This window comes from Talpa occidentalis, unplaced genomic scaffold (assembly GCF_014898055.3).
Source record: "Talpa occidentalis isolate TD23 unplaced genomic scaffold, MPIMG_talOcc4v2.1 talOcc4.7, whole genome shotgun sequence".
Taxonomy (NCBI): Eukaryota; Metazoa; Chordata; class Mammalia; order Eulipotyphla; family Talpidae; genus Talpa; species Talpa occidentalis.
In genome coordinates this window covers 100,598,454-100,623,033 of record NW_023605083.1, presented here as the reverse complement: position 1 = coordinate 100,623,033, position 24,580 = coordinate 100,598,454, and the positions used below count along the sequence as shown (strand labels likewise).

Genomic DNA, 24,580 nt, shown 5'->3' with positions numbered 1-24,580 from the left:
TGATTTTTGTGTCCCAGCCCTGACTCCCATGTTACCAGAGTGGCAAGTGCCTGGGTTGGTCTCACCAGGTCTAGTCCTGGAAGATAAATGTCCCTGATAAGAAATAGGGAAAAATGTAATCAGAGTTGTCCCTGGACACTGAATATGGAGCTTCCTGCTGCAGAACAGCAGATACATATCTAAAACCCCCACTCCACCCTACTCCCCAAGCTGCCTGGTTTGAGAGAAAAAAGTCCCAGGCAGAACAGTGTTTAGGATTATACTGCGTTTCCATAGTGATGCTTGCAAACAGTGTGGGAGCAGAACTCCTGACTCCAAATAAGGCAACAACATGTGCAGAAGACACATTTGGCCCAGACTGGGAAATCTGCTTGTGTCCCTGCTCCCCAGTTGTCCCCTTCCCCAGGCCATCCCCCGCTCCCTCCCCCCCAATACTGCTGGCCATGCCAAGCTTCACCTTTTTATTTGGTAGCCGGAGCCACATGATCACAGCTGGGGGGAGATCACCACATACCTGAGTTCTCATAGAACCAGAGGCCCATTGGATCCCAGCCTCCTCTGCTTAGCCCCTCCTGAGCCCCAGCAGAAACCAACCTGGCAAGGTCTCTCTTCTACCTTTTGTTCCCTAGTGGTTTCTGAAAGCTGTGGACTTTCATTAGAGGCCATTAGTCTTGTGGGGTGAGCAGAATTGGTTTCCCTCTGAAACCTGATGCTGAAGGCATTCAGGCTCCCTGTGAAGGGAGCTTAAAGCCTTTGGACCAGATAGAGGCAAAAAGCCAAGACCTTATATCTGGTCTTTTTCTCCAAGGCCTCACATAGGCCTGGGAGAGTTTCATTTTAAACCAACAGGGGCTGGAAATGTCACTCCACTGTGCCCTGTTAGACTCTACCTCTGCTCTCCAGGAGCTCAGTAAGGCGGGAGTCCCCAGGGGCCCTCTTTAGGAAGGGTGTCTCAGTCAGTTGGGAGTTGGACAGTACAACAAAGTTGGGCCATGGACAATACAAGTACTGATTACTGAGCCCTACAGGAGGATGAGGAGTGGACTTCGGGGGGAGCAGACAGCCTGTTGGTTGGGGGAGGAGGTCCTAGCAGAAACCAGGGCAGGGAAAAGAGATATGCTGAAATTTGGGACCTCAGCAGCTTGGGCTCCTGGTAATAACTGCTACTCAACCCTTAGTCATCAACAAAGGAAAGACTTCCTGGTACTGAGATGCTTAGCGAGAAGGAACAGTAATCCACTCTGGGTAGACCAGGGCAGGAAGGAAGATCTTACCACCATCACCCCCAGTCCCAGAGCAGTGCCTAGCCTCTGGCCTCTGAGCAGGAGAGTCTGGGTTGTTAGGAGGAACAGAGGGACCTGGAGTGACTTCTGCTGTAGGAAAGTGTTGCTGCTGAGGTATGGAATAAGGGCAGCTGCTGACTGGAGGGACAGTAATCCTGATGCTGGGTCTTCTTGGGTCTTTGGAATCTGAGGAGCCCTCAGAAAGCAATCAGAAACCACCACTATTTTCTTCTTCTGCATTGGGTTCGGAGCTTTTGAGGGGACTCTACAGCCTAGGAATTGAATCTGGTGGTGGCTCTAGTCAGATGGGTAGTCAGTTATGGCCTGGGTTTGTGGGAACAGTCATCCTGACTTTATGCCATCTCACAAGACCTGGAACCTTTGGCAAGCTGAGGAAATCTTTGTACTGGCAAAATGCCCCTCTTCTCACATTGTGACCTGGACTTCTCAGCAGACTGTGGCTCTTGGACTTCTCAGCAGGTCTTCTGGGGTGTTCATCCAGGGCAAACCTCCTCCTTCCTGGACTTTTCTCTGGGTCCTGAATGTGGAAAACACTTGAAGCCCCACTCTACTTCTTTTTGGCCTTTCAGGCTGCCACCCCTCTCAACCCATGCAGCCTCCCCTGTAAGGTGGGTTGGTGAGAACTGGATGGTACAGTGCCGAGCCAGAGCCCCATCCACAGTCTGTGCCTACATGTTCTATGTGTGCACGTACATGCATACTTATACACAGCCTGTGTCATCTGTTACCCTCACCAAGGGTACCACTCAGAGGTGGCTTTCTAAAAATGAAGTTTGGCATTGGCGTAGGAGTAAGAGGTGGGCATTTATATGTTATACCCCATGTTTGGTGGAAGATGACTCTCCAGACCCAGAGTCATCCTGCCAACAGCCCCCTCAGCAGCTGGCACCCAGGATGCTGGGGTGGGCAAAGAAGAAGTCCCTAGTCCCTAGATATGTGGGGCAGTGCAGAATCCTGGCTCTGACTCTGTCTGGACTCTTGGTTTGCCATATTAAAATTCCCCACTGCCGAATAAGACCCCATATCTAGCTGAATGCCTCCCTTGAGAATGCTTCACCCACAGAGCACCACCAGTTCTGGCTTGGGGAGGGATAGCGTTGGCACTTCGCATATCAGCTACAGTCGCCTGTCTAGTTTGTGCAAGTGGGCGGGAGCGCAGATTTGAGTGGGATGTTTGGTTTGCATCTGATGACTCTTTCCTTCATATAGTATCCTAGATGTTTCATTTTAGCTTCCTAGGACCAAAAAGAGAAGGGTGGGTGAGGCCACAGGGCTGATCCCAGCCTGGGTGCTATGTGAACCTGGTTTATTACCCCCACCACCTCCCTATCCCCTTCTCCCCTTACTCAATCTTCAGTACCTGGAAGTTTCAGAATGACAAACTCTGAGGCCACACTTGTGCAATCTCACCTTTAATGCCTGAGCCACTCCCCTGGAACTCTCTGGTTTGGGCAAGGAGAACTTGAGTGTGTTTGGTGACAGGACTCCAAGCAGAAGCCCTAAGCCTTTTCCCCATTTTCCCCATGCATTTGCCAAGCCTGGTCTGAGGCCAGTCAGATCAGGCACTTTAGGGTGGCTTGACTGGGACTGCAAAGGTGAAAAGGTGCTGTCCAGAGAAGCTTTTACCCTGACCAGGATGACTCTGTTCTGAGCATTCCCTTCTGGGGATTCCAGGTACCAGGCACTGTGTAGTTGACCTTGGTATCCCCGGTAGCCAGACACCCAGGCAGCCAGCACTGGTACACCTTGGGCCTTGGTTCCTGCCCCACACAGATACTACTCTCTCCCCCAGGAACCGGGCCCAGCCAAAATGGCTGTCACCAGCAGCAGCAGCAGCAGCAGCAGCAGCAGCATCCCCAGTGCTGAGAAGGTCCCCACCACCAAGTCCACACTGTGGCAGGAAGAAATGAGAGCCAAAGACCAGCCAGATGGCAGCAGCCTGAGTCCAGTTCAGAGTCCCAGCCAGAGCCAGCCTCCTGCTGCCAATGCCCTTAGGGAACCTGGGCTGGAGAGTAAAGACGGTAAGTGGTGGTTAGGCTGGCTGCATGCCCACTGTCCTGGTGTCCCACCTCATGGCACTAGGTTTTCATCCTGACAGTTGGGGGCGCCAGTTGGGCCTGCGGAGCTTTGGCCACAGTTCACTGTGTAGGGCCTAGACTGGTGTGGGACTGGGGTTCTGGAGCTCCAGCATTGGCCTTACCCTCTCTATTTCTTAAATCCTGTCTATAAAGGAGGGAGATGGTACCTGCTCTGTCATTCCCAGGTGGGAGTCAAGAAAACTGTAATCGGGTCTGTGTCTAAGGAGACCGCTGGTTTCTGTCCATCATGGCTGCCCACTGTTCTGCGAGCAGCAGCACTAGAGGCAGTGTTTCCCTCTTTCATCATCCCACCCTGCCCCGGCCCTCGGGTGAAGTCAGGAAATAGGCTGCTGGGGAGGAAATGGCTGGCTGCATCACCATGCTTTCTCCACTTAGCATGTTGGAATTGCCTGAGCAGAAGCAGGGCAGCAGTCACCTGCCACCCGTGTCCAGATTCTCGAGGGCTCTGCAGGCTGGCCTTTCCAATTTGTATTTGTGCAGGTCATTGGAGAGGAGTGGACAGTTGGAATTGACCAGCTCATTCAGGCCAAAAGGCATTTTTGCGCAAATCCTGCCTGAAGTGCCTCAGTGCTGTGGTGCCACAGGCTTATCTACAGCTGAAACCCAGTCACTCCTCTCCTGCATGTTTTCTGCCCTTTCCCTCCTCAGAAGCATACTAAAAGACTGAGTGGCAGCTGGTTGGCCATTGGTATTCTCCTTGATGTTTGGTAGGAAGTAGTTGGTAGGATCTCTAGGGAGAGTAACGCTCTCCCAGCCAAGTCCAGAAGGAAGCACAGGAAACCCTCCTCTTCCCGAACCCCCAATAGTCTGGCCAAGAGGAAGAGAGGTTAGGGGAGACATGGATGCTGCAGAAGTGTGGAAAGGATATTTCATTCCCATCTCATATTCTGCCCTTGGGCCAACCATGTTTGACCTTTGAAGATGGAAAGCAGAGAGATGGTCTCTGATTGGATCTACACAAACTTTCCAAAAATCCTCGGAAACCAAAGATGGCAACGGGCTGAGCATCTCTTCACTTCCCCTTTATCTCTTCCAGAAGAGAGCACCATGAGCAGTGACCGCATGGACTGCGGTCGCAAAGTCCGAGTAGAAAGCGGCTACTTCTCCCTGGAGAAGACCAAGCAGGATCTGAAGGCTGAGGAGCAGCAGCTGCCCCCACCGCTCTCCCCTCCCAGCCCCAGCACCCCTAACAACAGGTATAGTGGCCCCGGACCGCCCTCCCAGGAGCTTGGTCACCCCCTTCCTCCCCCAGGTCCTCGACCCTCCAGCCGCATGGTCTGCAGCATCTCCCTTGGCTCCTTGGACGTGGCCAACCAGCATCACGCCAACATGGACTCCGACAGCACTGGGGGGCGGGAAGAAGAGACACTGGGGCACGCCTTTGCCTTTAAAGCCAGCAGGCAGTATGCCGCCCTGGCCGATGTCCCTAAGGCCGTCAGGATCAGCCACCGAGAAGCCTTCCAGGTGGAGAGAAGGCGGCTGGAGCGTAGGACTCGGGCCCGGAGCCCTGGCAGGGAAGAGGTGGCCCGTCTGTTTGGCAACGAGCGGAGGTAAGGAGGGGAGTAAGGGGCAGAATGCTGACATGCGCACACTCACTCACACTCACACAGTCTCTTCTGTACTCCCTCACCCACTTGATAGCACATGTACTCACATTCTCTTACACATGTACATTCTCATACTTACTCTGTTACATACTTTCACAAACTCTTCTCTCATATACTTTGTTACATGTTCCTTCTTTCTCCCCTCCCATCCCAAACACACTCACATGTTCCCTAAGCCTTCCTTGGGAGTGTGTACTAGTTCTTCCTCTCAGTTTAGAGCACATGGGGAACCTTCCCTCTGGACTCTCATCTCAGAACTTAGTCCCTGGTAGCCAGTGTGTAGGGTGCCTGGGCACCAGAGGTCTAGACAGTGGCTAGCTGCTTCCTGAATGCCTCCTGACCCTGGTACCTTAAGGAATCCTGGGAGATTCTCAGCTGCATAGGCCTTCTCATTCCCCGTATGACTGGATCTTTTCCTTCCTGGCCCCCTCTTCTCTGAGATGACTGTGGAGGCAGGAAGATCTAAGAGCAGAATATGGTGGCAGAAACTCTCCTTGCCCTTATAGTTCTCAACCCCAGGGGGAAGATAGCCTTGCCTGCTAGAAGCAGGGGAGAGCACAGTTTCCTCCCTTAAGCACTCCCTCCACGGGAAGCCCAGTGCCTGGGAGCATTGCTCTTAGACCAGGCTTGGCTCAAATTTGGAGGGGGTGGGGTGCGGTGTGACCAGAGCCACAGCTTCCTGGGGAGAGACATAGTTTGAATGGTGAGCCTACAGCAGGGGCCAAAGTCAGGAGACTGCGGTCACGGGAGAGGAGGGCTCTACTCTTCCCTTCTCAAGAGGTCTAGATCTAAGTTTCAGAAGGGTTCACATGGTGTTCTTCCTGCTCTGACAGCCTAAGTAAAGCTCAGAGTTGGGGCTTTCTATGGGAACAGGCCAAGGTAGTAATGGGCTCCCCCATGATGCACCAGCCAGCAACAGGGTGCCTTTATCTTCTGACAACCCACTTGTGCTCTCAAGGTGGAAAGGAGCTGTGCACCCATGCATGGTTCAATCTCCAAAATGAGGAAAATATGCCCATAGTTCTTGGTCTTGAAAAGAAAACAGAATGTGCCTCATTCCTAGGGAGGGAGAGGGAAGCTGAACTATTGCTAAGCATCTGCAGGTACCTGGAAGGTACCTGCTAAGTTCTTGTAAACCTAAGGGGCCTGTGTCACCAGCTCAGAAGCAGGATGATGACTCATGGGAGCAGCGCATAATGATAGAACCAGGACATACGTCCAGCTGGCCCCACGTCATAGCCTGTTATGAGGCCAAGGCTGTCCTTTAAGCAATTTAAGTAAATATGTAAGTAAAGGGACTTGCTAAAGATTCAGGAGGCCAGCAGGCTGGAGCGGGTGAGGTTTTGTATCGGTAGGCAGGCAGGCTCCATGTCCTGGAGACACCAAGCAGGCAGCCAGGCCCTGGGTTAGTGACCTGCCAAAGCATTTGGCACACCTGCTTAGCTTTCAAGTTGTTCTCATCTGGAAGCCCCCGGTAGCCACCAGGGCTTTGCTTTCTGCATGTTCTTTGCCACCATGGGGATGGGTTTTCACCTGCTTCTTGCATCCCTGGGACCCACTGGTTCGCATCCTAACACTGTAATGTCACTTTCTCGCTAACTCTGATAACATCTGACTGGCTTCTCTCATTTCCTAAGCCTCTTTCTGGTCGCAAGTACCCTGCCCTGTGCTTGGTTGGATTCCTGTCCCCTAGTTGAGTAGAGGAGAACCCCATCTTAGCAGGACATCAGCCAAAGCTGCCTGCTGAGATGGGCCTGCCTGGAAGCCCGGCTGTAGGCTTAGGTGGGTGGTTTCCTCACAAGCCATGGCTCTGAACCAATCCTAGATGGGCCACATCAGTTTTGCTCTTGTGACTTGCTCCAGAGACTAAAACGTTTCTTGGATAGTGAAATGCTGATCAGCCAATCATGCAGAGGCTGTGCTTTTATCAGAGACGGTGACTGACTATCAAAGAGCTCCCTTCAGGTGGACCCACCACCCAGCTAGGAGCCTGGAAACAGGGCAGAGAAGAGCTGTAGCTTCTTTTATGTGTTTGTCAGCCAGTCTAGTGAGGCATTTGCTACAATGCCTGTAGTACTTCAATGAACCTAGTTAAAAACTTCCCAGTTCACCAAATAATTCATGTCTGACGTCCGGGAACCCCTTCTCTGTGTGAAGAGGCTGAGCAAGCAACGCTTTCCTCTTTTTTAACCTGCCTTCTGTCTTTGAGCCCTGGCAGCCCTGCAGCATGTGATTGGCATGTGACTTGGCCAGGCCTGTTCCTTAAGGCCTCCTGGAGCTTTCTAGGCCCTACTGTTAGCCAGTGGGGCTCTCAGGCTACAAGTGATGGCACTGAGGACTGTGAGTGGGCCTGGATCTTATCCAAACCCCACCAAGATGGTCGGCAAGGTGGATGCCTCACCTGCCCAACCTGGCTAAGCACCTGCAAGAGCTCCCTGTGGTTCTTGGAACTCCTGCTGCTTCCTTAGCTTCCTGCGCTCTTGACACACTCCCCCTCCTGCTGCCCTCCCTCAGCCACCACCTACACTGCTGGTTCTGGCAGGGTGGCCTGGGAACAAGGTCCATTCCTGGAGAAGACTCTGAAGAAGCTTAGTGCACCTGAATGCCCACATTTTGTGGGGAAGCACAGGGAGGACCAGAGAGCCCAGGTGACCCTGAGACTTCTACCCTTGGAATTTTGACATCCTTGATGAAGAAACCCTAAGAGATTTTTACCAGTAATCTTCCTTGAAAAGCAGCTGGCCTCTTAGAGAATTTCAGGGTTGGAGCCTATTTTCTTTCCTCTTCATTAGAGAGTTAGATCTTAGTTCTGGGTTCACTTCACTCACTTCCCCTAGACTGTCCATCACGTTTCCAGAATGCAAGAGGAACCCTCCCTCCAGGTAATCTGGGGCGCTTGCCTGGGCCTACCTGGGAGGACAGGCCTCTCTGCTCCAGTGAGGCGAAGGCTGCTCCCCTGACATGTCAAGTCCAGTGGGTACCCCACTGAGCCAGTATGCCCTGCTGGCCCCCGGCCCCTCACCCAGCAGTGCCTCTTCATGACCCAGGGACAACAACGGTCTCCCCTTCTCAGTGATCACCTCAGGTTTTTTTTTTTTTTTTTTTTTAATTCTTTGGATAATTTTGATTTACCATTATTTGATTTTACAAAGTAGCCCTTTTCTGTTTATTCATTTTCCAGCCTTATTTTCTTTCAGGTCTTGCCCCTCTCCACCTTCTCCTGCTGTGTCGCTGTGTGACGTTATTCGCCCTTCCTCCGCCTGCTTCGCTCCCATCTCAGCTCCGTCTCCAGCCATAGATGGCCTGACGATGCCGCCGGCCCTTTCACACGAAATCAACTTGCTTTGTTTTTTTCTTTTGTTTTAATTTGGGTTTTGATTCTTTTTACTGTTGGCAGAAACAATGTTAATTCATGGGCTTTTTTTCTTGCTAAATTTGGATGCCCTGGGGTGGGGGCTGCATCATGTTCTGCTGAGGAATGCAGTGGGGATGGTCCCCTCAAGGTGGTGGTTGCCTTCTGATTATGTCTGTGGCTCCGGAGAGGATGCTGGGTGATGAGCTGTGTGATTGCTGAGTGAGTTTCCACAACAGACCATGCAGGGGGTAAGAACAGACCTGTTGAAAAGGGTGGCCCTTGCCCATGAGTGGCTGCCAGCCCCTGCACGACTCTCCTCTGCAGTTTGGGGAGAGGGAGATGGAGGCTGTCAGAGATCAATTCACCAAGCATGCTGTGTGCATGCTCTACACAGCCTGAGATGGGGAGGCGGGGAGGGAAGGCTGGGTTGGGTCAGACATGGGAGTATTGACTAAAGGAGACCCTCTTTGACTCCAGACCGAGCCCACCTTAGGGCTGTGGAGTGGCCTCATCTCTCCCCTCAGCAGCCTCTTGTCCTCTTTTGCAGGAGGTCCCAAGTAATTGAGAAATTTGAGGCCTTGGACATTGAGAAGGCAGAGCACATGGAGACCAACTTGTCAGCCGGGCCCTCGCCATCAAGTGACACACGCCAGGGCCGCAGCGAGAAGAGGGCGTTCCCCAGGAAGAGGGTGAGCATCTGGGGTCCAGGGCCAGTACTGATGCCTGAGTGTTCCTTCATGGCTGGCTGGGCACAGTCAGCACGCAACCCCAGGCGCCTTCCGAGGCTCTCACGTACACTGGGTTTTCTGCTTTTGTGTCAGTTTGCTTGTGTTTCTCATCTTCTCCAGTTGGTGAATTCTTGAGGGTAGGCCTCTCTTCTGCATCTTCCTGTCAGAACTTCATCCATGTCTACTAAAGGCTGTCCTAACGAATTTTAGATCCGGAGTCACAACTAGAGCTGCTTTCTTCTCTGAGGCAGCCCAGCCACAGGGCTGAACACTTCCCTTCCTCTTTCTTCCGAGTGGCAGCTATCGCCCTCATTTCTTTACTCAGTCCATAAGGTGAATTCTGCTTCTAAAATCTTCCTCCTGAGGCAGCCACCTTCCTCTCAGTGACTTGCTGTGGCCAGTTTTCCTCTTCCTTCCCAGCTTCTCTCATGGCTTAAGAGGTACTCTGCTGTGCCCACTGCCTGGGCCTGCTCACTGCTGCGGCACTCAGGGCTCTTCCTTCCTGTGACCCTAAGAAGTTAGGGGGTGGGGAGGGAGACCTAGGAGCCAGGAGAGTGAAGGTGACTGTGCATCGGAAGGAGAAGGCTGCTCTAAACGACCAGGGCATCTCAGAACCTGCTGTGAGAAGCAGAAGGCACTGGACAAGGAGCCCAGGACGCAGGCTCCTGTCCCCACCCTCACACAGACCTGCCATGGGAGTCAGACAAAGCCTGAGAACAAGGCCCCTGCAGCCCCCATCCTCCCAGGCTCTGGCTCCCGGCGCTCTGAGCTGATGGGCTTATACTGACTGGCGGCTACTCTCTGCCACAGGATCTCACCAGTGAAGTTCCCACAGCTCTACTCCCGGACACCTCTACTTCCCCCATGTCTCCACACCGAAGAGCCAAGTCACTGGACAGGAGGTCCACGGAGTCCTCCCTGACGGTGAGCCCAGCCGCCCGCGCACCGAGCTCCAAGCTCCAGAGACTCTGCTGCTTCTGGTCACTTGGGGTCACTGTCTGCTTCTGTCCGTGCTGGCTGTACCCTCTGTGCACAGGCCATCGTGTCTGTGTATGGGATGCACATTCTGTGTTTCTTTCCTTTTTCTGGGCTACATGGGCATCCTGAGCTCTGAGGTCCCCATGAGGGAGCCATCTGGCCAAGGCAGTGGAATCCTGACTCTAGAGGATGAGGGTCACCAGGGAACCTCCATTCTTGTTCTGGGCGTTTGTTTCCATGGCATTTTAGAGCCAGGCGCTCCTCTTGGCTGTGAGCACTTGTCCTGTTTGTGGCATTTCACCACAGAAATAGAGCAGGTCTTTGTTTCAGGTCATTTGAGCTATAGCAGTGGAAGTACAGGTAGGGGTTTTCAGATACAGTTTGGGTAGGACCCTTGGAGAGCCACAGGTGATAGGCAGAGGCCCTGGGTGTGAAGGACAGCTGCTCACGTGGTGGCTAGGGTGCCTCTCTGCTTTGTCCTCAGCCTCCTCAGGAGCCAGGACTGGTGCCACCTATCCCCCCAAAGTGTGGGGCCACCAATCACAGGTTGACATGGAACCATGGAGCAAGGACAGGAACATTTCTTACCTGGAGGAAGTTTGTTTTTTCCTTGAGCCTGGGTTATTCCCAAAGCTTTGAAGCAGAAGCTCCCAGAACACACCTGCTAGTCAATGTCCTGCCACTTTGTGCTTATTCCTACTACCCTGTCCTTGGGATCCAAAAAGACATAGCCCATCACGGCTCAAAATGGTTATGAAAAGAGAGAGCATATGGGGCAAGGGGAAGGGTGATCCATGTCTCTTGAGGCTCCCGGTTGACAGATGCCCAGATGTGAAATACAAACTGGGCTGCAGGTGACTGGTGATGGACCTGTGATCTGCAGGAGGACCAGCAGGGACAGTGCCCCATTTGGGCCCTGCTGGCAACCTGTGTCCCTGCTTTCCTTGTCTGCTGTCCTGGTTTTGCTTCTTGAAGGGAAATGAAGATTAACATTCATCCTGATAGATAAGTGATCTGAGGGTCTTCGCAGGGCTGCTGTTGTGTCTCACTCAATACCAGATGTGGTCTCTGCTTTCAGTCTTCCTGTGGCTTCAGCAAGAACTTCTGAACCTTGCTTTTAGTCATCATTGCTGACTTTCCCATGAAATGTTCGGTGACTCTGGGAGACTCCTTTTTGCTTTGCAGGCGGCCCCTGCAGAAACTTCTCTCAGAGCAACAGGGCCACCCAGCTGCTTCTCAGAGGGTGATGAGGCTGAGCTCTTCCTCCCTGTGAGCCTGCCAAGCCCAGCATCTCCTTCCTCAGAGATGGACATGCCTGTGGAGGTGCTGTGAGCAGCAGCACCAGGGCAGGGGGCTGTGCAGACTTGCTGGCAGGTGGAGAAACCCTTTTTCCTGGTGTCCACCTCATCTAGACAGAAATGCCTGCCCTGGCTGCTACCACGATGCTTTCCTCTGAACTGTTCTTTTTCTCCCTTTCTCAGCCCGACCTGCTGAATTTCAAGAAAGGCTGGCTGACAAAGCAGTATGAGGATGGCCAGGTGAGTTTGTAGCGTTGCTGTGGTTCCTGGGTGGTGCCAGACCAGGTGTGACACCCCACTGGCCTTGACTCCAACAGGTCTGTGAGCATTGGCCCTGACCCCCATCTCCACCTCTAGTATGCTCCCTTGTCTTGTGGACCAGGACTATAGACAAGACCCCCATCTCCTTAGAGAAGCAGAGGTACTTGACCCCAGCCCTGTTTCTGCAGTAGGGATGAGAGACACCAGCCAGGCCTGCCTGCCACAGTATGAGAGATTAGTCACCCTTCTGCTGGCCTTAGCCTCATCCTAAAGCACTAGCTCTCCACTCTCCTAAAAGGTACTGGGAACACCTCTGGTTGTTCCCATTTGCATATGATGCAGCCAAGTAGACAGGAGCTGAAGATTATAAGACTGTCAGAGACATGCTCAGCCATTGTCCTGGGAGGAGCCAGTGTGAGACATTTGTGCCATAAGACTTCGGTAGGAAGAGCCATCTGCTGCTGAACCTCCCAACACCACCTTGACCCTGCTCCAGACTGGAAGCCCAGGCCTCCGAAGAGGCATGAAGAGGACCCTTCTAGGTCCTTATTGAGGAACCCTTGAATCCCGCCCGTGCCCGTGCTTTCCTCCTGCTTCCTGAGCAACTCTGCCGAAATATCCTTTTTCTCTCTCCTCCATATCAATCCCCTTGGCCTTGCCTGAAGACTCCAGTCTCCCTCCTTCCTACTCACAGTGAAGACTTGGGAATCTGGCTGGTTGGTTTACTCCTGCTCGCTGCAGGTGGGCGCATCCCTGGTTAGCCAGCCTGTGGCTGTGACTCACAGGCTGCCTCCTTAAGAAGAAGATGTCATTTTCACAGCCACCTTTCAGCTCTGAGGGCCCAGCCCCATCTGCAGCCTCTGGAGTTGAGATTCAGGACTGCAAACACTATTCACCAGCCGCACCACTGTGGGTTACTGAGAGCCCACAGCCTGCGCCCTGCCTTGTCACTGGATAGCCGCAGCTTAGCAAACGTCCTGAGGTCATGTGCACACTGCAGCCTGAGCAGAGTCCTGTGTGTGTCTGCCACTGTGGGAGGGGCCACCTGCCCTCTGCTTCACCTGTGCTCAGGGAGATGCCCCAGAAACTTTGGCTATGGATCACCTTGGAGCAGTAAGTGTGTTGTGTGATATCTGAATCCTTTTTTCCCTTTGATTTTAGTGGAAGAAGCACTGGTTTGTCCTTGCTGATCAAAGCCTGAGATACTACAGGGATTCGGTGGCTGAGGAGGTGAGTGTCTTAATTTGGTTCCAATTGTAGAGACAGCTGAAGTGGTTCAGGCAGCTCCCAGGAATTAGAGACTCTCAGCACTACTGCTTCTCTGGGCTGAAGTCCCTTCAGTCTGTTGACAGTGTCCATGTTGCCACCTTTGGTTTCCTGGTGGGAAGTGTGGGCTCAGTAACTAGACCTGTTTTGGATGATCTCTGGTGCTGTGGCCTGGAATGTTGACCTGTTTTAGGCACATATGTGCAGTGGGTTTCACAGCTTTGCTGTTCTCTGTTCTTTGAAAAACATTGAAAGATGTGTTGTTTTAAAACTCAGGATGTGCAATTTGTTTTTTTGTACAAAGAGATTTTGCAGTGAATTGAGTCTTTGGAAGAACTGAACTAAATCTTGTCTCTTGACCTGGACAAGGATAGAATGTGGCAGATGAGCTTGGTTGACCCAGTTGACAGTCCTGATTCCAGTTGAGGACTGACCAGAGAGCTCTTTTATCTTTACCTACAAAAAAAATAATTTCTTATGAGCAGTTTGGCCTATCTTTTCTCTTGCTAAACTTCATCCCCACACTTTGGTAATAGCAGATGATTGAAAAGAAGCTAAATGTCTGTCTTTAGGGGCTAGTTATATGTATTTACATACCCTAAACCTAAAAGAATGCACTAAGTTCTTCATGGACTGCAGTGGAAAGTTAGTGATCCCAATTAGGTATTGACTAGGGTGGGTGATGCTGCCTAAAGTTAGGAAACATGGACATGCATTTTCTGGACCAGCAGTTCTCAGAATTTAGTCTATAGAACCCTAAAGACCCTTTTAGGCATCTGGGATATTTTTTAAAACTATTTTTACAAAACTAAGGTGCTGTTTCCTTTTTCTCACTGTGTTAACTTTTGCACTAAAGCAGAAGCAGCAGCGGGAGGAGTCTTAGGCCAGTCAGGCTGCAGCAGGAGCTGCCAGTGGTCATGGGTCCTTCACTGCCACACATTCATGATGTAAAGAAAGGGCCTTGATGAACCAGTAAAAGTTATTAGTCTTAAGTCTCAGTGCTTAAACACCTCTTTTTAATATGCTGTGATTCAGAATGGAAGTCAGCATAAGTCATTTCTGCTGCCTACCCAAGTGTGATGGTTGTCCATGGGGGAGCACTGCCCATTCTGCTGCCACTGGCCATTGGCCACTCCTCACAGAGCACCATAACTGCTTGGAAGAACAGCTGGCAGACAAAATGCTTGTTCAGTTTGGCAGACATTTTCTTGAAAATCAACCAAGTGAGTTTATTCCTACAGGGAAAATAACTGACAGAATGTGTTAACAGTGATACAATTTAAACGTTCAGTCAAAACTAGAACTTTGAAAAACTTGTGTTCACCATCCTGAACTTGACAGCTTCCCTTTAGTGATACCTTCCTGACAAAATAGGTGATGATATTAACAAACGCAGTATTTTGATTCCGTATAATGAAATGTCTCAACATTTGGAAAACATGCGTAACTCGTTGTCTTCCAAATGGCCAGTACATGATGCTATAAAATCATGTGAATAAAAGATGTACTCAAAGGGCGAAATAAAACTGTGGATTTTAATGTAATTGAGTACAGAAAATTAACTGTGATTTCAGATTCCACCTTGCAGTTGACCTTGTCTAAATAGCCACTCATCAATGGATAGTCAAATTTACCTGAAAATACTATTATATACTAAAATTTTCCAGCTCCCTTCTATGAAAGGCCAGACTGTTTTCATATACTTCAGACATATTGGGGTGGTTAAATCAGACACAGATAGGAGAATTCAACTATTCTTAGAGCCAGACATTAAAGAGAGTCACAGAAATCTCTTGCTGATTCTTTAAAATATTTTTTTATTTAAAAATGAACTGGATTCATTTATATTCTTAAATGAGTATATAATGATTTTTCCAATTTTAATATGGTAAATGTCATGAATCAATAAAACCCGCATAAAAACTCAATTTTTTTAAGGATAGGTTTATTATTTTTTTTTTAAAGGAAAAGAAGACACTTTCATAGACACAAGCTAGCAAAGGTTACATTTTATTTTTTATTTTTTTTTTAAAGATTTATTTGTTTATTTATTTATACAAGCACTGGGTACAGTCAGAAGCACAGGAGGGTGAGAGAATTCACCAGAGCCAGAGCGGGGAGCAGAACAGGCAGAAGGACCGAAGTACACTGCTGAGGGGAGCAGCGGGCGGCAGGAGAGGTCTGCGCGCCATGTGGGACCCTCCTCCGGTGGCTGGGGAGTAGCCGGGGATAGAACCGGTGCTACAGAGACTGCGGGCAGCTTCGCAACCCAGCGCTCAACCACTGTGCCACCGGGGAGGCCCGAAGGTTACATTTTAAAAGGACAGGTTTTTTAGGAAAAGGAGAAAGAAAGAGGCACCTGTATAACCACAGGTGGGCAGGAGGGCTGCTCCAGGGACCTCAGTTTTTAAGAGTGTAAAGGAGTTGCTACATCAACATGTTTAAAGAAACACGGGCTTGTGATGTCTTCGTCAGGATGCAGGGAGAATACCGTGTAGATGGCTCCAGGTAGCATAGGTGGGAAGTGTACTTGTTGGTGAATGGATGTGCCCATTAAAAATAAAGCCAGTATAGAAACATGCCCATCTAGGCCTTGACTTTTACTTTCTAAATCCCCAACATCCTTTCATCTCTCTGCAGGCAGCTGACTTGGACGGGGAAATCGACTTGTCTACATGTTATGATGTCACAGAATATCCAGTCCAGAGAAACTATGGCTTTCAGATACATGTGAGCCAGGGTAGAGTTTGGAGATAGGCTTGGTGTGAGGTGGGTGTGTGGGCTTTACTAGCTGGGACATTTCTCTGAGAACCTGAGGTCCTGTCAGGGGACAGTGGTGGGCAGGTGTTACGTCACATAATTAGCCTTGTGTTGTCCCTCCTCTGTCCTGTGACACCTGACCCCCATCCCCACTTTGTGATCTGGACAAAAATCAGACATGAGCATCTTATCAAGATTGTTTAGAGTTTTTTGTTACTGATGGTTCTTTTATTTTTTATTTCCCTTTTTTTTAAATGCTGGCGTTGGGCAGTTGTAAGGATGTGGGATGTGGGTACTAAGAATGAATGTTATTTAAATTTTAGATACTAGGTTTTTATTCACTTATTTTTTCATTTGTTCATTCACTCATTCATGCAGAAGTCTTTTTTTTTTTCCTCCAAAATCCTGTCAGGCTCTTGACAAGGATTTTGAGAAGGCACTGCCCATGCTCTCAAAAATACAGTCTGATTGAACAAATAGAACAGTTCTCATTGGCCATTTTATCAAAGGTGGTAACTCGGGGCTCCCTGGGGTCAGCAGGCTCAAGGTTAGGGCAGTCCCCCTGACTGCCATCTGCCCTCACTCTGGCACCAACTCTAATTCAGAGGGTGGAGAGTGGGGTGTTTGAGATTCAGACCCACCAGATACATATAAGGAGAGCACTGGCTGCCAGCCCCCAAGCTTTTGGGTATGGCATTCCTTCCATGTGGGGTACCCATGTGGAGCACCAAGCCAGGGTGGGAAGTTGCACCCATGGCCTGGCACCAGGGTCAGGCTGTGGGTTAGTTGATCTTAGGTCCATGCCACCCTGCTACATTAGTAAGTTGCATCCATCGGAGTGTGCAGGACAGCTAGAAAGAACACCGAGCAGGCTGGCACAGGGGAGAGGGTAAGGAAGGACTGGCCCAGGCTCTGTGGAGGAAAAAGCACAGGACCTGGCTCTGCCAGGTGAGGGAGGAAATAGGTGCCAGGACCCAAACCCCAGAGTCAGGCAGCAGTGGTGACTTTAGAGAAGGAGTGGAGCCTGTGGAATTCTGGCCGATGCTGTGTTTGAGGTCAAAGACTCTCTAAACATTAAACTGGCAGCCATAAGCGTGAACCTCTAGTTGAGAAGTGAGAGATGAAGTCATGGGAGGAAACATGCAGGTCACGTTAGCCAGATCTAGAAGCAACCACACCCAGGAGTAGAAAAAGGCCAAAGATTCAGAAAGAGATGAGCAGGCCTCAAAGCTTAGGGAGCACTGGGATTTCAGCATTTCAGAGAACCAGAGGCTGGACCCCACCTTGATTTATACTGAGAGAAAACTGAGGTAGAAGAGGTAGATTGTTGGCAGTCTCTTGATGGGGGTGTACTGGTAGGGACCTGAAGCGGAGATAAGGTGAAGTCCAGGCTGTGTTTTGAGTTTTCCAGGCCAGTGTATATGGTCAACTGTCCATTTACCTCTAATCACCCAGTTCACATCCCCAAAACATCTTGGTGATTTCATCTTACATCAGCTGATTTGCTGATGTAGCTCCTGGGTCCAAGTAGCCCAAACTGCTTCAAGAACAGTACTGACATCCTCACTTCAGTGAGACAGGAACCTGTAGGGCAAGAGCAGGGAAGTGGAATGCATGCAGGTAGCACCTGTGGTTCCCTTCTCAGATGGTGCTGACCAGGGCTGCTCAGGGATACAGGGACCACGTTCAGAGGCCACTCTTCACTCCCTGCCCTTGCTGGCTGTGCTGCTCACTCTCAGCTCTGCCTTCTGGATCTCCTCACTTCCTGTCTGCACGCCATCCCCACTTAGACCAACTCCTCTCCCTCAGCCTCCTCCAGCCTGCTTCTCCATCTTGACTGGTATCCCAGGCCAGGGGCCCAAGGATTGACAGCACTCCTCCATAGCCTGTCACTAACACATTACATGCCACCTCCCTATCTCTCAGGAACCTCCCTCTTCTCTGCTGTCCCCCTAACTAATCACCTAGGTGACTGCCCCAGCCACCAGTACATCTCCCTGTTTTTTTCAGCATGACAGAGAAGACTGTTAGCCCCAGCCTGTCAGTTAAGCCTCGAACCTGCCCGCTTACTTCTCCCTGGTCATCCCATCCACCTGCCAGCCCTCACCTGCTGTGCAGAGGTCTTTCCTGCTACTCCTCACATACTGACCTTTGTTGTCAAGTTGTACTCTCTCCTTACCCCTTGTCTGTGAGCTCCCTGAAAGGCTAGACAGGTCTTTGACTCAGCACAATCCCCAGAAATTGCAAGTATTCTGTAAAAATGTGCAAGGTCCTATAGAGAGGAAAAGAGGTCATTTAACTGTTACCACAGAAATAGCAAAGCATCCACAACTTGGCTATTTCTTTTGCTATCCAGTTGTTTATCCCAAGTGGGCCTCCCATAGTGCACCTCAGACACCTGGCCCAGAAGCAGGACTTGCACCAGGGTTTGGGAGGTGACCATCCATGATAATGCCTTATCTTTCAAATAGACAAAGGAAGGCGAGTTCACTCTTTCTGCTATGACATCTGGAATTCGGCGGAACTGGATCCAGACCATCATGAAGCATGTCCACCCAACTTCTGCCCCAGATGTGACGAGGTAAGACAGTTTGTCTGGGTGCCCGAAGGAGCCACCACCTCCTTCCTTTGTGGATGGTTCCCTGGTTTTTCTGGTGACTGAGCTCTGGCCATCCCACCATGGTGGTCTTCCCTCCTTCCTTTGTCCTGCCATCAGCAGCTTGCTCTTGGGCTCCCTGAATTTCCTACCTTGAGTACCTTTTCCTCCTTTAAGCCTGGCCAGCTTAGCCAAACAAGCAGCATCAGTATTACTGTCAGAACTGCCCTGAGTGGGCGAATCTCCCTCTGTGGGTGGGTACAGGGCCCTGGCCCATCCTTGACCCTGGTGCTGGGCCTCTGTGACTAGGATGAGGGCAGCCCTTGGCACTGTACTGGAGCTGTGGCATCTCCTTTCCTTGGTTCTCTTTTACCTGCTCCTCCGTCTTTTGGATTTCTGTGCAGCCAGGAAGACCTCTTAGGGACTCTAGGCCACATTGGAAAACAACCCTTGGTGGTTCATAAACCTCGTGATCTGCTGCATGCCTTCCTTCTCCTGTCCTAATGGATAGAAACCTGCTGGTTTTCGTTTCAAAAGAGAGGAGAAAAGATTAGAGTGTGCAGGACTGGCCTGTGATACTAAGAACTCTGCTGCCATCGCCTCAGGGCTGCAGAGTCTTTTCAGAACATGTAGTGGGAACAGTTCTTCAGGTGTACTTGTCGAGTTGGAGGTTATAAGCAGGGTGGTGTCCCTGGTGCCACCATTGGTGCCTTAGTGGCCTGTGGCAGCTGTGGCAATGCCAATTCTTTGTCAGTACCTGCCTTCTTCCTAGTGACCCTACACCTCTTTGAACAAAATGGAAGGAAAGAAACCTAAAATAACTCTTCTCTTTCATCTTTCTTTCCTGTGTTTATTGTTCATTCCTTCATTTATTAAACAAAGACAGTATTTGGTTGTTCCTGAGTCAGTGCGACCCGGAGGTGGTGGCCAGGACAAGCACTGTGATGTCTTGTCAGGAGAGTTGGCTTGTCCATTAACTGAACCCCTTGTGTGTGTGGAGACCCACCCTTGCGGGGCTGTATCCTGGGGTGGCCCGAGGGGCTACCCCAGTTCCCTCCCCATCAGGAGCAGCGCCTGAAGCTCTGCAAGCCTTTCTGCAAGTCTTTCTGTGTACTTTGAGAACGTCCCTAACAAAGCAGGAGCAGAAACTCGGACTTCTCTGCCAGGGCTATGGGGAACTCTTGGCCTACACTCTGAGCAGGACCCTTTGCTCTGTCATCCTGTTGTAGTCATCATAACACACCTGCAGTGTTTCTGTAGTAGGGGACCCTCCTGTTATCATCCTGCTTTCTCTCCTGTCTCTACTCAGAATCCAGTCTGGGTTTGCTCCAAAGAGGTGACTTGGAAAGGCAGTTTTCTTTCATCCCCTCCCCTATGGCGCTGGGCCCTCGAAGGGGTGGGAAGCTGTCACGAGGAGCCACACCTGATGGGCTGTTTTGCTCCTCCCCAGCTCATTGCCAGAGGAGAAGAACCGGAGCAGCTCCTCCTTCGATGCTTGCCCGAGGCCAAGTGAGAAGCAAGAGGCCGAGCATGGGGAGCCAGACCCCGAACAGAAGAGAAGCCGAGCTCGGGAGCGGAGGCGGGAAGGCCGCTCCAAGACCTTTGACTGGGCTGAGTTCCGCCCCATCCAGCAGGCTCTGGCTCAGGAGCGGGCCAGCACCGCTGGGCCCCCTGACACCCATCCTGAGGCAGAGCCAGGTGAGCTGGAGCGGGAGCGTGCACGGCGGCGGGAGGAAAGGCGCAAGCGCTTTGGAATGTTGGACACCATGGACGGGCCAGGCCCTGACGACATGGCCCTGCGTATGGAGGTGGACCGGAGCCCGGGGCTGCCCGTGACCACCGACCTCAAGACACAGAATGTCCATGTGGAGATCGAGCAGCGATGGCATCAGGTGGAGACCACCCCTCTCCGGGAAGAAAAGCAGGTGCCCATCGCTCCCCTACACCTGTCCTCCTCTGAAGATGGAAGTGACCGACTCTCCACTCATGAGCTGACCTCTCTGTTGGAGAAGGAGGTAACCTCTCGGAATGGCCACACAGATGGGGGGTGGGCAGGTGGGTTCCATACAGCAAGAATGACTGTGTGCTTTAGCCCAGATCACTGAGGAGAAGGGAGCCCTCAGGGGACTCACAGGCTACTAGAGAGTGAGACAGGCAGGCAGGTCCAAGAGCACAGTACAGATGCTGAGAGGTGGGAGCATGTCAGCTCATGCAGAGTGGCAGGGAGGGGGCACTGAGCCTCTCCCAAAGGACAGAAGAGTTCTCCACGTGGTGAGGGCACTGTCATCTAGAGTCAGCTGTGGCAAGAGATGAGGCTAGTAGGGTTATAGGACCCAGGTGGGGCTCATCTACCCTGCTTCAGTCATGAACTAGAAATTGTAGATGGGAGAGGGATGTGAGCAGACTTGGGTTTCAACCCAAGATCAAACAGGCTGGGCCTCCCCCTGGTGGCGCAGTGGTTGAGTGGTGGGCTGCGAAGCTGTCCACAGCTTCTGCAGCACTGGTTCGATCCCCGGGCACCGGCGAGGGTCCCACATGGCGTGCAGACCTCTCCTGCCACGCTCACTGCTCCCCTCAGCAGTGTATTTCGTCAGTCTGCCTGTTCTGTTCCCCACTCTGGCTCTGGTGAATTCTCTCACCTTCCCGCACTCCTGACTATACCCAGTGCTTGTATAAATAAATAAATAAAATCTAAAAAAAAAAAGATCAAACAGGCTGATGCTAGAGGCAGAGATGAGCCCCCCATTTTCATAGCAGCCTGGGGAAAAACAAGGAGACCCAAAGAAGATATGGGGCAGAGAACAGAAGATAGACTGATACTCCAGAGGCCATGGGTGAAGGGTACCCTGTCATCATTCAGCAAGGCCCATGCTCTCTCCAGAGTAGGTCCTCAGGGCAGATGGAGAGAGATAAGTAAGCCAGCCCCTGCACAGTGTAAAATTGTGTAAATGTAGCCAGAAATCAAATGTGGGATTTGATTTGATTTGAGGATTTGTAAGTCTGAATAGAGTTCCATGACCAAGGAGGTACAGTGTTAGATGGTTTTTTTAAAATTTCCCATGGGTGCACCCTTTATGAATACTCTTTAGGGGGTGCAGGTGGAGTACAAAAACAACACAGTCTTTTGTTGGTACCTAATTACTGTTAGAGATGTGCCACTTCGATCTACCATGACTACTCATCCTTCTCCTATTTTACTAAATTCTTGAGATATTTATCACTACCATGAACACTTTGAATTTTTTTTCCATTTTTAATACCTGTAAATACAGTAAGAACACTAAGATGGAATGATGAATGATTCAAACTTACTCTGCTCTAAGCTGCTGAAATAGGCGTGGCAGCCAGCAAACCACACAGCAGACTGCAGATTTGTGTAAAAGTCTAGGGTCTGTGCCTAGCCCTTCTGCTACTTACCCTGGGGCACGGCAGGGGCCCACATGGCCCAGCACCCTATAGGCACTTCGGAAGAGGTGGAGGGATTCTTTGAATTGACTGAACTCAGAGATGTTGAAAGCAAGAAGTATTTTTAGTAGTTTGTTTGCCTTCCACATTTTGCAGAAATACCTGCAGAACCCCATCTTGCAAACAGAATTTTATGTGAAATCTCATATAAAACTGATTAAATGGAGTTTTGGGGTGGAAGCCAAGGTAAGTCTTGGAATAAGAAGCTGTGCTAAGGAAACTGAAAGGACCAAGTGGGATGGTCTTCTTTCTGGTGCAGGAACAGAGCCCTTGTTTACTAGTGGGATTTGCATGTTAGAACCTTAGTAGCCATGGAAATTATGTGAGTGTCCACAAAACAGGTGAACAGCCTGCTGGTGTTATTTATTTTAGAGCTGGATCTTTCAGTTCTAGGTGCTGCAGATGAAGACCAGACCAGCATACCCACTGACATGTGGTCATGGGGAGGCCAGCAAATGTGTCCACGTGTGGTCAGAAATGTGTCTATGGGCCTTACTGTGCCACTGCTTCTGTATATTACCAGCATTCTGCTTAATAATGTATGTCTTTTTGCCAACAGTTGGAACAGAGCCAGAAAGAGGCCTCAGACCTTCTGGAACAGAACCGGCTCCTTCAGGACCAGTTGAGGGTGGCTCTGGGCCGGGAGCAGAGTGCCCGGGAGGGCTATGTGCTGCAGGTAGGGCTGAGGGGCTGCCACTGCCCTTCAGGCACTCTCAGGGACTTCAGCGTGAGGGGCACAGGCAGGCTAGAAATGTTTAAAACCTGGTGAGCGAGGCAGCCTCTCCTGTACTGCAGCTCTGGGCTCCTCTGCCATAGATCAGGCTCTCACTGCAGTGGATTCTGGTTATATTTCCTCCTAGTATTACATTTTGGGGACTCTACCTGAAACCTCTCTATGGGTTTTTTCTTTATGTTTAAGAAAGTAATTTTGGTGATCTTTCCTTTCGACTCTCAAAGTACCCAGTATACATCTATAGATATACCATATGTTTGCATGTAATTTCAAATTGGTTTTCGCAGTAAAGTATTAAACACATTTTACGGATTGAAGAATTGAGCAATATAGTGAGCCAAGTGCCTCCTAAAACCAAGTCAATAATGGAACTAGACCTGATTTCCCATCCCTGTTCATGTTTGTACCATACCTGCCAGGCAAATCTGGGACTATTACCACTAGCCTAGTCTCCCCACAAATTTCAGGAGGAAAAAAACATAGCCGCCCAAACCTGTGTTGTCCACCAGAGATCCCTGTGTCAGATCCTGGCCAGAGAGCAATGGGCATGACCATGGTGTCTCGCCAGGCACAAGGTTAGCTCGGTGGGGTGGGCCTATATCCGCCAACTGACTTGGAAACCCTGGTCTTGTTCTGGGGTAGAATACAACACATTCCTGCCCCATGGAGCTGACATACTGGGAGGGAGAACCCGTTGATGAATGAGTGCGGGGGTGGGGGGTGGGGAGAATAGGGTGCTGGAATGGAGAGCTTGTACTCCCACCACAGTTGCAATGAGCAGCACAGTGTTAGAGTCAGGATCCCTGGTTCAAACCAAGACTGCCACTGGCCAGCGAAGCCAGTGTCCTTTCCCCTGCAACTCCAGCCTCCTTGCCTGTGTACACTTAAACCTTTGTCTCCAACGGTCCTTCCAGCTCTCCATGACTCTGATGAGTTGCTGTGTAGACATTTCCAGACTGCTGTGCACTAGTCTTGATCCAAATCATCCCAGGTGGCACATCAACCCAGGTGTTCAGCCACCTTCTGGGCTGACTCCACCGTTCTGCATCTCTCTATGCTGATTATTCTGTTGCATGTTTCCTCCGCCTCTTTTCTCCCCATTTCTCTTTCCCTCCTGCTTTGACCTTACATGCCCTGGACCCTCCTCCCTGCCCTCTCAGCCATATTTACTGCTGTTCCTGGTTCAGGCTCTTGGGCACCAGGAAGGGAATGGTACCTCCTCCCTCCCTATCTCCGTCTGAGGGTGCCCCAGTTCTTTCATGCAGACCCTCCAGGTGTGGGAGCATCTTTTTAAACCTTGGTTGGGCCCCCATCCTACATGAATTCACTTCACATCAGATGGTTAATTATTCTAGCAGCAGATTTTACATATTGCTAACCTAAGAACTAGTTTCATGTCTAATGTAGATGATTGCATGAGTCTGCACTGGGCACAGCTGGTCTCCTGCCTTCCCTCTAGGTCTGATCGCTGATTACTGTTAGTTTCCCTTTGCACTTTGGAAATGCTTACAATCAAAGGTTTGAAAGAGCAAGGGGCCTTTGAGGTTAAAGGTCAGAAGGAGTCGTCATTCAGGATGGGTGCTACTAACTGCTGGGAGGAGGAATTTGCATGGTCTGGACGCGGAGTGTAACTTTAACTTAATGTAACTGAGTGTCACATCTGTGGCTTCCCTGCCAGTAGACTGAGAGGGGGCCACAGGCAGGCCAAATTCTTAGGCTGGACTGTTCTTTTCACTCTTATTCATGTACTTGTTTTTCTACGACATTAACTAGTTCTGTCTTTTCTGCATGCCTTTCAAATTGGGGAGTTTTGTTTCTTTCGTGTTTTTGTTTTTTGGTTTTTTTTTTTTGCATGCTTCACTTTCTTATTTGAATTCCACAAAGGTTTGTTTGTTGTTTTGTTGGTATCATATTTTATTCCATGGTTTCCGTTTTCCCCTCGTTTTGTCTTCTTACAGGTAGAGATTAGTTCTCCTGTTACTATAGAGGACGGGCTCCACTTTGCAAAGGAAAATGTTTCCGATGTCACCTCGCTGACATCCCCCAGCAGTTGCCTCCCTTCCTTCTCTCCCTGTCTTAGAAGGAAGTGACATCATCACCTGCACCCTGAGTCCTGCGCTTTTTTAGGGT

General features: G+C 50.5%; 1 protein-coding gene across 2 annotated transcripts in view; it reads left to right on the top strand.

Annotated features, from left to right (window-relative positions):
- Nucleotides 1–24,580, top strand: part of MPRIP (myosin phosphatase Rho interacting protein) — a 127,381-nt gene that overhangs the window by 83,825 nt on the left and 18,976 nt on the right. The window contains exons 6-15 of one of the 2 annotated variants that reach the window (XM_037495344.2): nt 3,097–3,325; nt 4,440–4,953; nt 8,913–9,054; nt 9,904–10,017; nt 11,553–11,609; nt 12,792–12,860; nt 15,537–15,626; nt 18,128–18,237; nt 19,703–20,267; nt 22,277–22,393. In XM_037495344.2, the coding sequence (XP_037351241.1) occupies nt 3,097–3,325; nt 4,440–4,953; nt 8,913–9,054; nt 9,904–10,017; nt 11,553–11,609; nt 12,792–12,860; nt 15,537–15,626; nt 18,128–18,237; nt 19,703–20,267; nt 22,277–22,393 (2,007 nt within the window). The remainder of the gene's footprint in view (nt 1–3,096; nt 3,326–4,439; nt 4,954–8,912; nt 9,055–9,903; nt 10,018–11,552; nt 11,610–12,791; nt 12,861–15,536; nt 15,627–18,127; nt 18,238–19,702; nt 20,268–22,276; nt 22,394–24,580) is intronic. The other variant, XM_037495343.2, reaches the window with a different exon arrangement.